At 32.2% G+C, this 16,046-nt stretch overlaps 1 protein-coding gene across 1 annotated transcript in view; it reads right to left on the bottom strand.

The window, feature by feature from the left end:
- Positions 1–397: 397 nt before the first annotated feature.
- The window catches only part of eRF3 (eukaryotic translation release factor 3), a 38,659-nt gene continuing 23,010 nt past the window's right edge, over positions 398–16,046 (bottom strand). Inside the window, exons 3-15 of the mRNA XM_067270806.1 lie at positions 14,798–14,968; positions 13,860–13,893; positions 12,808–12,916; positions 11,700–11,849; positions 11,171–11,325; positions 9,217–9,363; positions 9,005–9,098; positions 8,223–8,303; positions 6,954–7,055; positions 4,536–4,607; positions 3,533–3,622; positions 2,175–2,343; positions 398–2,089 (exon numbers count right to left, since the gene is read on the bottom strand). Of these exons, the coding sequence (XP_067126907.1) occupies positions 2,046–2,089; positions 2,175–2,343; positions 3,533–3,622; positions 4,536–4,607; positions 6,954–7,055; positions 8,223–8,303; positions 9,005–9,098; positions 9,217–9,363; positions 11,171–11,325; positions 11,700–11,849; positions 12,808–12,916; positions 13,860–13,893; positions 14,798–14,968 (1,418 nt within the window). The 3' untranslated portion in view covers positions 398–2,045. The remainder of the gene's footprint in view (positions 2,090–2,174; positions 2,344–3,532; positions 3,623–4,535; positions 4,608–6,953; positions 7,056–8,222; positions 8,304–9,004; positions 9,099–9,216; positions 9,364–11,170; positions 11,326–11,699; positions 11,850–12,807; positions 12,917–13,859; positions 13,894–14,797; positions 14,969–16,046) is intronic.

Raw genomic sequence — 16,046 nt, 5'->3', positions numbered from 1 at the left:
TTTATGGTAATACATATCAATTACTGTTGAATATTTATGTCTATTTTTATTTGTATTTATCAAGGTGGCCAAAAATGTCCAAAATATAAACCTAACACAAGGGCATATTACCTAGAAAAGCAGATTTAATATAGCTGGATAAGCAAGCCAATGATATAGTCCATTACAAATGAGAGACATGATTGGTTTTCTCATCCAGCTGTATTAAAGCTGCATTGTCTTGCAATGCATCTAATACACTTCACTACGTTTGTTTAGTGAATCATTTTAATGCTTAGAGGATCAAAAACTGAATTCTTATTATGTATTATTTGGCACTACATCTACAGTTGGAATAAGGAAGAAAATGTGTTTTCGTACCTCATCCAAAGCTTTTATTTTCAATCATTTCTAAAAGTTTATTAAACTTAAAAAATGTCTTTTTATTTAACAAAACTTTACATAATTCGACCTATATATATAGACATAAACTTAAGCATAAGAAGCATCCTTTACGTAACATAAAGCAGATATTCGGTCATGCAATTTATTTTAAAAAAAAAGAAAAAATAAATTCGTATTAAATGATCAAAAAATTATAAATCTAACAGCATTCGAACCGTATAGAAAGCTTTATAAATATATTTTGTACAATATTTGCCATACCAATTCCCAATGGGGCAAGTTTGAATCCATTTTTTAGCCAGGGATCTACCTTTAAGAAAAAATGGCAGGGACGAGCTTTCATCGAAGGAGTTTTGATCCAAACGGAGAGGGTGCATCATTCTTCGAATCGAAAATTAAATACCAGTACTCGTTAGCTAGGAAGAAACAATTTACTATCCCACTTTTCAATAAATACAGCTTTCAAGTAATCTCAATAAAACAAGAAATATGTTATTAATGAAGTTACTTTTTCTGGTGAGACAAAAATCCATTCACCTTCTATAATAACAGGTATGAATATCTTTTGTAATGAAATTATACGAAAGAAAAATTCTTATTTATAAACTAAGAAGAAGCGATATAAAATGAAACGATAAGCAAAAGTGTACTCAAGAGGTTAAATTTGCAAAAACGGCATCTTAAAATAAAAAAAAGTACATTTATATATATAATATATATAATATATATATATATATATATATATCTTTTTCCCCTTTTCTTTCTTTTAAGATTCGTCAGCTTTATTTTCATTCATGTGATTAACACTTAATTGAAAACATCTCAATAAAAGTAGTATCACATTAATATAATGTTAAGCATGTTTTGAAAATAATACAAAACTTATGCGTGTGTATTTGACAGTTACATTTTGCTAACGTTCCGATAAAATCCATCCACGGTTAGTGAGTGCGCTGCATGAATTCCAACGGGAAATATAAAATTTGCGGCCAAAAGAATGGGGGCAGGTTTCGTTTTCCTCCAAGTAAATTTGCGCCAATCGGTTTTTAGTGGGCATATAAAAAACAACATTTATAAATAAAAGGATAAGCTAGATTTTTCGAATATTATGTAATGGTAAAACAACTAGTTTTCTCTCTTTTTTTTTTAAATTCATTTTTCAAACTTTTAACCATCTAACTACATATAATCGTATCGTATCCTTTTATTAATATGATTTTTTTTCCCCTTTTCTTAAAAAAATTAGTTCTGAAGCCAAGTTTTTTTTTTCCGTATCGATTTTGTAAAAGGTGCTTTTGATGCGATCATTAGTTTTCTAATTATGCAAGACATGCAGACATTCTAACATTCATTTTATCAGGGTACTTTTGCTTTTTCTGCTTGCCTTATGTGACCACTTGACTACACGGTTTCATGTCATAACAATATTTAACTGTATTGATTTTTTTTTATATAAAGAAAAACTTCACCCTTAGTTTTTGGTAGTTACACCAAACAACGTTTCTCGAACCATACAAAATCTTTTTTTTTTCCTGCACATAATAAACCCTGGATGGAAAAAGTCTGAGCTTGTGATATTGGCCAATCGAGTGTCTTCGTCAAAATCAGCTGTCAAATTTTCTTTTCCATTTAGACGGGAATCCGATAGTTTGAATTTGGAATTATTCCACCATCCGAAGAACTTTGCCGATTGCAATTGTCTTACCTGCAATGTTAAGTAAAATATTAGAAAAAATACTGTTACTTACAAAAGAATGGTAAAGTATTCTGTATGAAAAGGTATTATGTGCCTTCGTCTCTGAGTGTGAAGCGTCCCATCTGAGGGAATTCTTTGAAAGGTTCCAAACAAATCACGCCAGCGCATTCCATTCTCATGATCGCAATCTGGTCCTGCTTGACAAACCTCGGCCGTGTTTTGCTCTTCTCACCCGTTTTCTTATCGATTAAACAAATCAATGCCTGCAATAAAGTATAGATAGATTAATAACAACCGACATTAGTATAAATCAAAATTTAAATCCGCATGTATGAATATAATCAAAAATATACGGTATATACACATTTCAATATAAAAAACAGCCCTGATTAATCAAGGTTCCACACTATCTGATGTGTACTACTACTCTTATAATTCATAAAAGCTTTGTGAATGTATCAAGTGAGCAGTCGGAGAGCTGGTTACTGTTGGAGTGTATGCTTTACTCACTAACACCTATCCAACTGCACTTATGCTGTCTATTTGGTTATTGTCAACAACATTGTTTTCACCAATATGCCAGTTTACATTATAATTAAAATAATAAATAATTATGTAATGCTACTCTTTGTTAATTGAGAAATTCAAAGAATTGATTGACAGCAATAAAGAATTTAGAACTGTGTTATTGTGAATTTCTAACCTTGAATTAACAACAATTTACTGAAAAATACACCCAGTACAAAGTTTTATACTGTTCTAGCCCAATATGCAAGTGAGCCCAAGATGTCTGGAATGAGGCAAGGCTGGTTACAGTGGTTATTCGACATACGAAAAGTTGGAATCTTAGAATCTTGGGAAATATTTAACAACTCGTGAAATGCATGGCAGGCATTCGTCAATAACCCCCTAACCGCAACAATAAATAGTCAGATCTGAGTCGATTACTTTTCTTATTTAACATATATTAATTTTATGATCTTTTCGTTAAATGTTTACATGTATTTACTATTACTTAGTTTACTATTTATATCATTTGTTAATCATGCCAGCTTAAAACAAGCACCATAAATCATTCAAAATTGATACATCTATAAAATAGAAATGAAAAAACATTCCAAAATTAAAGTTCTTGGCAATTGTTTGTAAAACAACAAGTATAACCTGAAGCAGACTCTGAAAGAGTCCAAAACCATTTGTAAACTGTAAAACTTTGTGCTGCAAGTGTGTGAAAGGTGTAGTTTGGTAAATTACTTATTCTAGCCCTGTTTTCTGATAATATTAATAACGATTTAATTAATAGGTTTAACCCTTATTTCTGATAATCACTTCTTCAATTTTCATATGTTTATTTACCATTTAAACAACTTTTCCCCCTTAATCCAGAAAAATAGAATAGATTTAGATCAAAAATCATTAACAAATGCAAGCTTAGAGGAAATTGACACTTACTTTGACAGATACTTCTTCTATAGAAGCATGTATATGTAGAACAGCACTGTAGCCAGGGCAAATGATTGATTTATGTTCTAAAATAACCACCTATAAAAAAGTTAACAATTTAAAAAATCCATTTTGATTTATTACTATTGATATATTAAATTATTTAACAAATAATTTTATCATCTGTTATATCTAATTTAGTAAATTGCAGTCAATGGCATTATAAGACGCATGTTAAACGATTGAATTTATTTGCATAAAAAGTCACCCTAAAGGAGGATGCACACGTGTGGCACGGCAAGGAAAAGTGGTGTCGCAAACACATCATCGTGCGGCAGCACAACCACACAAGCGGCAATCCGCTTACATTTCAGTGCATACATTCAGTATCCAAGATGGCGAACGATACCGACACTGCCGCTATCCACGATTCAAACGAAGATTTTGGATTAGAGATATTTTCTTGGATCGAGAAATAACTGGTGTACAAAATATGCTTATTCCTCGATTAAGAATACTATTTCAAGTAAGATCAGGTTGTTTTGTTCTTCAAATTAAACTATATATGATTATTTGTGTAGAATTTGTGTTAAATTTATTATCCTTTCCTCTTTATTCTGATGTTAGTTATCTCAGTTAACCGTGTCGAACTTTACGCCATTAAAATACCACATGATTGTATTTTCTCACGTGCCTACCAAACAAACTGTTATTGGCTGATAGAAACGTGCCTTGGCAGCAGTTGCCGCAAAAGATAAACTTCAACTGACTTTTACGGCACGAGGAAAGCAGCACAAAATCGACTTTTACGGCAAGAAAAAGTGACATCATTCTGCCACTTTTCCTTGCCGCGCCACACGTGTGCATCCGGCTTAATTCGCATTACAAGAATTTAACATATTCGGTCATCTACAGAATCAATTTTTGTAGCTAAAAAATGTATAACTTAACAACATCCTATATTAACCCAGGAATAATACATATAATGACTCAATTTTAATATACAACTTACCTGAGCATCAAATACTTTTCCTGTTCTACAAGGATTCATAGCATCACAAAGCACAAATCCTGAAGAAACTTCCTATATAAAATAAAATTCGATAATTTCAATCTTTTTAAAAAATAATAATATTTTTATATTAGAATTAATGGTAATTTTATGATTAACTCATTCTCTATGTACAGTACAAAAACAATTGTCGCCTTGTATATAACCTGTTTCTCAAATCTCGGCTGGGCTTTTAACATAGTAGCAGGAACCGATCTACTTATATAGTGAAGGAAGCTAATTGTTGATAAATCGATGACAAAGTCATTGCACATTAACAAATCGGGGCTCTTGAACTTTTAAAAATTTTCATACTGCATATCGAGCACTGCACATCGCCCAGCTCTCGTATGTGAAATGATCTGTACTATTTATAAAAATATACAAAGGTTTGAAAATTACGTTCCAAGATTATGCAAATTAAAAAAGAATTTAACACATTTTAGCATAAAGAGGTTCTTTTCAACAAGCTACAATAATGTCTTTTGTCGTCTCAAATTACCTTATTGTTCAGCAATTACTTAACTTCAAAGAATAACAAGAATCTATATGAAATTAATTAGAGAAATGAAGAATCAGAATTTAGTTCCAAAATATTGCACTTGGCCAAAAATTAATTATTAACACAGACAGAATTTGCATCTTTACGCACAAAGAATTTTGTCAATAGATGTTCCATTATAATCTTATGGGACCACCAAACATTAAGTGGCACATAGCCAAATCTAAAATAACAAGATTGGTTAAAAACAACTTCATAGTATTTCTTCTTCAGATGATTCATCAAATAAAATAGCTCTTAACAACTGAGCAAATTCTAACATTTTTAACACCAAACTTGAGAAATTCTTAAAGATATTGTCCTCGATGAGTAATCCAAAAATAGAATTTCTTCTGAAACATATTCAAAGTAGTTAACTGAAAAAAATTTCATACTTCGTAGAGTCTTTTTGAATTAAACTTTTCATAAGTCATCCAATTCTATCTTCAGACATATCCTTCGTGCCTTTCACTGTTACAGATACACAATCAACTCTTCGCAAATGTGTTGTAATAATGAATAAATGAATAATTAACATCTGCTATAACATAAATCAACCAAGTATACCAGTTGTCATATGTGAAACTAAATATTTTAAGACTATTAGGGTGCGACTATGCAGACGCGAATTTAGAGCGAGCGAGAGGTTGCGAGTGATTTAGTTCTCGTAAAGGAAAACCATGCACAAGCGAGAAATAACGCTGGCGAGAGCGAATTTCTGGTTCTCGCACATATCTGACAGGTTTTGATATTTATCGCGCCTCGCCTCTTCTCGCCACATATTCTCGCTCGCTCGCGTCTGCATAGTTGCACCCTTACAATACTCTCTCTTCCTTAGCTCAAACTTTACTGCAGTGAAATCAAGCAAAAGTAAATTCAATGCATTCTGTGCTTATACAAGACAAAGTAGTTTCAAGGTCACATCTCGCTAACTCAAAATTTAAGCTCCGAGATTAATTTCGTGTCCAATTTTGTTTTGCATTCTCACTTTTGTGTTTTCAAGGGTGTATGACAACACAAACTTGAAGACTGTTATTAAATAGAATTGTCTCTGCATGATGTAAGATTCAAAATTTTAATGACATATTACACCTAATAATTTTATTATTAAACTGCAAATCTACCAATCAGATTTCAGCAATTCAAATCCGTTAGATTTTTAAAATTTAAAATAAATAATAAACACACCTGTGATTCGACAACATATTGCTCAATTTTTTGGCCAATAAATCAGTTTGTCTATATGTATCACTTGTTCGGAACGAAACATTGCAGTGAAGTTTATACAGCATAAAAGTTTGAATTGCATGCCAATAGTAGACAGTGTACTGACTGTTTTACTTCCAAACTATATAGAAATGGCAACAAGGAAACTACAGATTTTGTCATTAGCAAAAAAAACCCACCATAAAACCATAGAAAGAAGCAAAAACAAAAACTCGGATGTTCTGTTGAGTAATCTCCCTACATATTTCAAAAACAAAGAATGATTAACGAGATCAAGCAGCTCATCAAACATTGTTTTCTTCTTCTTCAATGAGATGTGAAATTGAATTATACCGAAACAAACCTACCAGTTATTGTTTTATATAATGCTTATTGCATATTATAATATTACATGTTTTTGTTTATTGTACTGTGCCATTGGTGAGTGAACCAAAGTTTCTCCACACACTTGTTCTGGCTGTCACGGTGCAGAGGTCCTAACTAAGGAACAGACCATACACAAAATTTGGATATTGTCAGTGGCGTTTTTCCCAATCTCGTGATAATTTTTTATTTATATACTTACAGAAATATAATATTAAATTTTATAAGAAAGAATGCAATAATCTTACTTCTTCTTCTACTCCTTTTAACTTTATCTTGACATTTTCGCCGGATGTCACCGACAAAACTTCGTCTTCGTCGGACCATAGTTGTAAAACTTCCACAGGTTTCTACAGAAGAAAAGTTATGTTATATGTGCATATATATTTATATTAAATTGAGATATACTGTTTACTTATTTAAAACAGAGAAATCTTTAATATTACATAAGTGAAACTGAAATTTTTACTGGCCTAATCTTTTTTTTTTAGCCTATAATAATCAGTAATTGTTTGCCATTCCTGTGATCATCATTAAACCAAACAGATTAAATTACATCATCTTAAATACAGGCCAATAAATGTATAATACAGGCTGTTAATTCAATATTTATACATAGTTATATTATGATAAACAAGAAAAAACTGAAATTTATTCTGTAGCTATCTAATGTAATATACATCATGGCTGCATAATACACATCATACAGGCAATTCGACTGCAATTTGTACTAAATTTGATAATTACATTAATCTTAAATTAGTAATATCAAATTGTTTGTATGTATTTAGATTCAAGACTAGAGACATAGAGCAAAGAAAAAGCAGCATGGTGCATATTCTCCAGGCTTTACTAATTTTGGTTTTGTGTGTTTGGCAACACGATACTTTGGCTATCTGTCGAAGGGTAATGCCTCCCAGGAGGACTTAGCTCATTCTCATTAGTTTATTACAGTAACATTGTAAGTACTTTGATAAAATTTCCAGGAAAAGTCACATGGCACTCTTTAGAAATGATGCAATTCCAATGCCCTAAATGGCACCGATTTTAATTGCGAGTAAACAACAAATCTACTGTTGATTAATGTAGTTTTAGTTTACTAAAATTAAATGCAGGAAAATGACTAAAACAACATTAATGTTGATTCAGAAGAGACTAATGTGGCAATTGAAGAAGTTTCCGATTTCAAAACCATGGAAGACAATTCATGTAACTTTCTTAACTTACTTTAACTTTTACTTTACTTGTAACAAATACAGAACACTTCTGTTGACATAAATTTGTCTCTAGTTGTCTATTTAAAAACAAAATCCACAGGTTAGCCCTTAGACATTAAGGTGAAACATAAGATTCAAGTAAATATGGTAATGTAATGTAAACATAACAAATTTTTAGTGCTTGAAAACCCTATCTATCCCCAAGCATTCCAAATTTGTTTTAAATCAAGTCTTACACAGAGATGTAAGCTTAATTAATAGAGAAACTGCAGCTTTAAATTAATTATTATGGATACTTACTCTATTTGGCATTAAAAGTAATTGGTGTCCTCTCTTCACACTGCCAGATTCTACTTTTCCTAACACGACAGTTCCCATATCCTGAAAACAAGAATTTTATAACAAGTAGAATTATTATTATTATCCATTACAATGATAGAGAACTTGCATATCATGAAGTACTCTTGTATATGATAAGAAGTTAAATACTTTTATCACATACAATGAGAAAAACATGTCTATGTAAAAATAAGGATATAAAACAATACAGTAAAGGCTAACACATACAGGTATTAGATTTAATTGAATAACTTTATTATAAAGAAAGTGTCATAATTAATTCCTTCCGATCGGAGGAATACATAAACCACAGCTCAACGTGAATATTAAAGAAGATCCACCTTGGAATATCATTTAATATGCTGAAGAGCTAGAATGAACTAGATTTATCCAAGAATCTAAATCATGGTTAAGTCTAAAACCTGTTAAAAACACTAATGTCACCGACTAATCTCATGATTATTCACCATTCCATTAAAATAAAAAATAGGTTTAAGTTCTCTGAAAATATTTTGATCTTGCCCATTATTTCAATCTATACGAGAGAAATTGCGACAAAAATCTCTCACAAAGACGTAAGTCGTATGTACATAATTACCGAATATGGAGAGTTTGACAAACACACTATCACACTAACCCACGATCATAATTAAATATTAATGTTTATCTACATTAAGGTTGATTAAAGATAGTTTTGGGAAACATTTCAAAGCATTTCCCAGGATTTAAAACAAAAAACATACCTTATATTTATCCACAACCGGCATTCTAAAAGGTCCTTCTATTGATCTATTGAGAGAAGGAAGACTGTCTATGTATGATAAGAAGCTTGGTCCTCTGTATAAATACAAAAATATTAATTATAAAACTATTCCTTTGTTTTTCGTTGTAAAAATATAAATTGCTAATAAATAAACGTGATATAAAAACATTTCTTTATGTTAGTATAACTTACCTATACCACGGACACACATTTTCATCTTCTAAGTCTCTAAGAAAAGCACCTGTCAATCCAGAACATGGCATGAAAGCTAAATCTGTTTTTGGATTGAAGCCACATTTTTTTAGATATGGAATGAGTTTTTCTTTACATTCATTGTATCTGTAGTTAGATAGATAATACGAACAGTTATTATTAAATTATATTCTAATATTATTACTAAATTAAACATAAATTCAAAAATTTATAAGTATTAAACATTAAGTTAAACAATTTTGATTACGCTGTTGAAAACATAGCAATAATACTTAGAGAAATTATATTACAAACTCGTTAAAGTTTTCTGAATTTTGTTTTGGAGCAAGTCTGCTGCTGCTGCTGCTGCTGCTAATAACACATCCAACAAACCTCCAAACACAGACAATATTCTTCACTTATTAAAATTTTGAGTAATTCTGAGAGAGGAGATTGCTGGACTTAACATTTTATTATTATACAATGACAGTTACAACCAACTTGATAGCATGTTACTCATAAAAAATGTTTACATAAATAACGTACACAGAAAAAAAGTTTAATAATGTTTATTTTCTTATATGATGCACTAATATACTGTGATGTATTTACTTGTATCGTATTGACAGCATTCTTAACTACAAATTTGAGCTACAGTAATTTTTTTAATTCTACTGTCTTGCCTAAAAACGATCAGAAATGCTTAAGTGAGGCATTTTCCCCCAAATTAATCCTGTACAAAATAGAATGATGTCTTCCTATATGTTCTCTATACACTTCTTTGACCAACCTGGACCAAGTTTTTCACAGTTATACCCCGTTAGCATTGAGCATTTCAATCTAGATAGTGATCAAGGTCAGCGACTGTGCCTTGGTGTGACCTCTCTCGACCGTTTTGATCTCGACTGAAACAAGGTTCAATTGCGATCGACTCAAGAGAGTTCTTGAAACTAGGTCCAGTCGTAAGAGAGTTCCCACAATCCCACATGCACAAGAAGAAACAAATGGCTGTAGAACACATGTCGGGATACCAACAGAGAAATAAAAAAAATATTTGGAGACATGATGAGATCTGGCTATTATTAGATAAATGGCAAGAAAAAGTATTTATTTATGACCAAAACTTCCATTTTGTTTGTTGGTGTTCATGACTTACTGCATAGTTATGTCAGTTTTATCATCGCTTGCAATAGCCAGGTTCTTCTCAAGCGGACTGCTTGTGTGAACAGCTCGATGTTCGACTAGTTACAATCAAGATTGTGGGTAAATTGAGACCAAAGTCATTCATGGATTGTGTGTGAATGCAGTATTAGTTTAAAAACTTAGTTCAGGTCAAAGGGTTTAGAAGTGTATAGAGAACATATACCAGATAACTGTCTGGCATCAGAAATACAATTACAAATTGTATGGAATTAAACGAAGAATTTGACATTTTTACGGCAGTTGGACACCAGATACTGGCTGAAGATAATCAGACAAAATCTGTGTTGTCCAGTGTTAGACATACAGTCTTGTCAGTGTACAAAAATCATTGCAGTCTTTCATACCTAGCAGCAGGGAGAATATTCAGCTCCCTTCTCCATAACAAGCGTAAAAAGCACAAATAAACACAAGGTTTAAACAGCAACTAGTCAGAGATGCATAGAAATAAGAGAGGTGTGAAACTAGTCTTCCTCTCTAGGACGCTGTGGAAAATATAAACTGCCATAAAACCTCAACAATCAACTGCTCCCAGAGATCTCACCCTATTGACATTTTGTGATAAACACAAAAAAATAGGCTAAAACAACCAAACTTTGTCCTCATTACTTTTTTCCTGAATGGAACCAGCATATCTGCTAATAATTTTACAAATATGTAAGCTAAAGAACAGCTTTTTATTTGTTACAAGGAAACAAGTCAACTGAATACCAAAAACTAAAACAATAATTTATTCACTTTGGCATCAACGTACCTCTCTTCAGACCATTCTACCGTAGGATCATCCATCTTGTTGATTAATACGACCATGTGTTTCACTCCTGCAGTCTTTGCTAACATTGCATGCTCCCTTGTTTGACCACCTCTTTCAAACCCGGTTTCAAATTCTCCTTTTCTAGCAGAAATAACCTAATAATTTATTTAAAAAATATATTAAGTTTATTTAAATAAGATATCGTACGGAAATAAATTATCGTTTTCGATCGGTTACGTTTATTTAAATTGAAGAAAGGGTCGCAAAATTTAACTCCTACGAACTGTTTCTAGAGTTATCTTTCTTTACGTGCATTATCAAGTGCTTTCCTGAGTAGAAATTCATGAAAAAGCACACGATAATGTATGAAATTTTACTCCAATTCTTTTGAATTACGACTCTATTTTGTTCTATGTGTTAATTACAAAATTATCAAAGCACCAGCAGTAATTTTTTAGAAAAAGAAAAGAGATCAGAACTCACCGATGAACAGCAATTGTAGAAAGTAAAATTAAATAGTAATTCTTACAAGAACGGCAAGGTCGGCCTGGCAGGTTCCTCCAATCATGTTAGGTACAAAACTACGATGACCGGGAGCATCGAGGAGAGTAAAATGTTTATTTTCGGTTTCGAAGAAAGCTCTTCCGACTTCCACTGTTTTACCCTTATCTCTCTCTTCCTGAAATGCACATAAATGTTTTTAATACTACAGATTTTAATTTATGTGCAGTAAAAAGTTCTGTAACCACCATTTTTAGTTCATAAATATGATGAAAGTGGAGAATACTTTCAATCACTTTCATCTCTAATTGAATTTCACTGCTTTATTATTACTAAATTTAGTATAATTTAAGTCGTATCCTCACTTTGAAAGTGTTTGAGTAAACTATCGACCGACTTCCAAAACTTTATAATGAACGCGGGTTTACCGGTTTCATTTTATCACTTATAAAATAATAAAACAAACTGATTAAACCAATAGAACTCGTCTTTAAAACGTTACCAAAACATTACTAATTATTACAGTAAGGCAAAGACCTTACTTTTGAAGTTGGAGGGAGTTTTTAAAGCATTGTAAATCCCAATAACAAGTAAAAGTTTCATTAAGTCTGACCCCACTAGAGATACGACTCTCGACCAATTATCTCCCCACCTGTTGACCTTTCACCACCAAAATATAATAGCATCAATGCGCCACATATAAACGACCCTGCCAAATTTCAAAATTTTTTCTTAATCCGGTCCCGAGACATAACGCAAAATAAATACCAATATACGTACACACAGAGAATTTAAGGAGTTTGGGTTACCATTTTTTTGGGTTCCTAGAATGTCGAAATTTTGAGAAATGCAAAAAACTGGAGTTAAAAATTGATTAATCGCCATACTTTCCCTATGTTATATTCTACAAACGCTAAGAAACTTTAAATTATTTCATACAAATAACGATTATCTGGAAGCAATTCCCGATTGCCATTACTCTAGGTTGAAGTTTATTGAATTATAGGATGAAGTAATAGCTACAGAACTTTACTGAAATTACCAAAATTTCTATTTGGGTCCTTTTGCGACTTCTAAATTAATTTAGACAAATTTAACGTTAATTAAATGTGGTATTTGTTAGTAATTATTGGTACCTGATTAGTGTCGAGAGCCCAGGACAAGTACCAAGATTCGCGATTTTTTTCTTTGGCTTCTCTTTCGTATTTCTCCAATGTTCTCTTATCGACCATTCCAGTTAAGTATCTATTTTCGTGAGAAAAAAAATTTTATTATTCGGTAAATAACATTTAATAGAATTGATCGTTTAAATAAAAATTATAATTATCGACCGACTCAAACTCTTTCTACTCGAGTAGAGAATTAACTGCTTTATTATGTATTTTAAAAATCGTATCATCAAGCAACCAATCCAAAAAACTACCTTTGAGGATCTTTGTCGGTTAAATTTCACAAATGTTACAATTAAATCATACATCTGCTGTTAAAAGTGTCCAAAAACTTTCCATTCGACCCCATAAAATTATAAAAAATGCAAATCTCCGAACCTTATGGATGAAATTCGAGCATAGTTTAATGCAGATAAAATATAAATGCTTTCGATCTACGTAAAATTAATTGACATATTTTGTTATTCTGTATTGCGTATGAGTATTTTTTGGTTTTTTTTATACGATTTGTGTGTAAATGTCTCGTCAAATTAGCGTTAAATTCTAATTAAAATGCTTTTATAAGTGTATTTTCGGAGAAGGGTCCGAAACAGATTAATCTAATCTACATCGTTTCTTACAGGAAAATTCATTCGGTACTCCAACGGCCTTCTGTAACGAATTAAGTTGAGGCGCCACTCTACTAATTTCCAGACTTACCTAGCTTTTTCTTTTTTAAAAAGAAACATTAAGTTATAAAAGTTTTGAAATTTCATACATTTAAATTTATTAATAAAACTGTTTTCAATGGCTTAACAGCATCTAACATCATAATTTTACAACTTCTAATAAAGCAATTGATTCTAAATTTTACTACCGTTCAATAAAGAACGATGACACAGCTTAACGAATGGTGATAATATATCAGTTAAACATTCAAAATATTAACTAAATTAGTAAAATCGATTTTTTCTTATAAACTAGAATAATTAAATGAATATATAAGCAATTATGTATTATTATAAGAAAAGATAACATACAGTAACTGGCCACCGATAGTTGATTTCCCTGCATCTGTAGAAACAAGAAAATATTAATATTAATAATAGTAATATCGTTTAAAAGCAAGCGCTTTAAAAAAATCTATTCGTTCGATTATTATTATTTTTTAAACTCTTTCCTGTCGATTGCCAAACTGCCAAATGCGACTTCGGATTAGGAAATGACCCAAAAATTCGAATTTATCCCGAAACGGTCACCAAATTACACAAGAAAATCAGGATTTTGTTAAATAGCCCAATGATTTACAATCATTTATAAGACAGAGCAGAAGACGGGTAGAGGAAAATCGCAATTTATTCAAACGAGTTTTGATCCGTCCGTCGGTCGACCACGAGTCTCTGCCTAGTACGAACTAGCATTGCCGTCGATATTAAATATTAATATAATGCAGGGACGCGGAATGTGTTCGAACACGTGAACAAGGTTGGACAGAAATTAAAGCAATCCCAGGGAAATCTACGATAAAGTGTGTCCGGTAAGCTCGTAGATGTTAATTTGGAAACTTGCCAAAGTGCAGGGAGTTCCTGTGTTTTAAAAGTGAAATTAGAATGTTCAATGTCTAAACGCCTGGTTTAAAACAAAGACGAAACAGAAAATTAAGTCTGCATAGATGTTATGAGTGAAATTTAATAAGTGAAATTTCACGTCAGCTCGAATTAAAATTAAATATTCACAAATTACCCAACAGAAAATTTGCAAATGAATTTATTGCATCCATAACTTCTGAATTCTATTCGTTACGTAGCTAAAAAGTATCATCGTCATTTTATACACATATTTTCCTTTACTTTTCATATTATTTCGTAGATACGTATCAGTGTTTCTATTTTAATAGCTTTGTTTCTCGCGATGGATTTTATCGCATAAAGAAATTTTGAAGAAAAAATCGACAACTCGAGATAATTCTTACACTCACCTACGTGTCCAATGAATACGACGTTGACGTGCTCTTTTCGAGGACCTTCTTCCTCCTTTTGGAGCACTTTCTTCTTACTCTTTGCTACGACTTCTATTTCGACTTCTTCTTCTTGCCCATCTTCTGTTGCTTCTTCGGCATTTGATTCCTCTATTTCGACATTTTCCCAATCTAGCATTTAACAGAAAGTATAAATTAATTCAAAATAATTACAATTTACTTGCTCACGCTTGTATAATACGTACACACGTATTTAAATGTTGCAAAAACTCGCATATATCAAAGAACAGCCAGATTACTTCATCGTGCTATTAAGGTGAAGTTAACAAGAGATGACAATTTAACCACCTACCTGCAACCAAGTTACTTGACAATTATTTGGCCTTAGTACACCTGATAAAAGAATCCAGGATTTTGTCTACACACGAAGCAATACTGGGTTGGTTGTGTTTTTTTACACACTCATTTATGTGGATAGAATTTAATAAAATCATACATGAGCAAGGACAGGATCATATATAAAATCATAGCTACACCCAGTGCACCTCCCGAAAATCATATTTAGGGAGGCACAGAGGGTGTAGCTGCAAACTCCCCTTCTAAAGGTCTTCAATCAAAAAATTAATACATTGGTCTGCAGATCTTTTGTGGTGTGCAATGTTATCATCATATTTTATTTACAAAGTTCATCAATTAAATAATGAATTAGGCTATGTCCTACTTGGCAGCGTTTGGCGACTGCAAGTGGATCCATTGTACGTGCTTCCAGCTTGCGGGCGATCTCTGTCTGGAACGGACGTGTATTGTTTACAAAATGGCAGAGAGACAACTTCATTGAATGATTTCCATGGGAAAGTTTTCTACATTGTATTACTGGAAGTTCTTACAGGCAATATTTCTAAGAAACATTACGAGTTCAGTAAATTTTGCCATTGAATCCCGAAATAAAAAGTTGATCCAGTTTTCTTCTTTAGATGCAGTGAAAGCAGCAATCAAACTTGCTTGGTAGCTACTTCCTGCACTTGCATGTGGAAGCATCATCCGGTGGTTGCCATACACCGGGGGTCGCAAACCGGAGGTCCGCGGGCTAGATACGGCCCATTATGGCTTCACATCCGGCTCGTGGCCTTAATGATTTCTTTTCTAAAAACCGATGTTTCTAACGTCTTGCTGGGATTAAAACAGAAAAAATTTCAAACTTCTAACCATTTGAGTAGGTTGTAAAGGCCTGGCAACAAAATGGCCTTTG

This window comes from Centruroides vittatus, unplaced genomic scaffold (genome assembly GCF_030686945.1).
Source record: "Centruroides vittatus isolate TY-2023 unplaced genomic scaffold, ASM3068694v2 contig_378, whole genome shotgun sequence".
In the NCBI taxonomy this organism is placed as follows: Eukaryota; Metazoa; Arthropoda; class Arachnida; order Scorpiones; family Buthidae; genus Centruroides; species Centruroides vittatus.
Note: the sequence above shows the minus strand (reverse complement) of the source record. Positions and strands in the feature narration are given on the sequence as shown.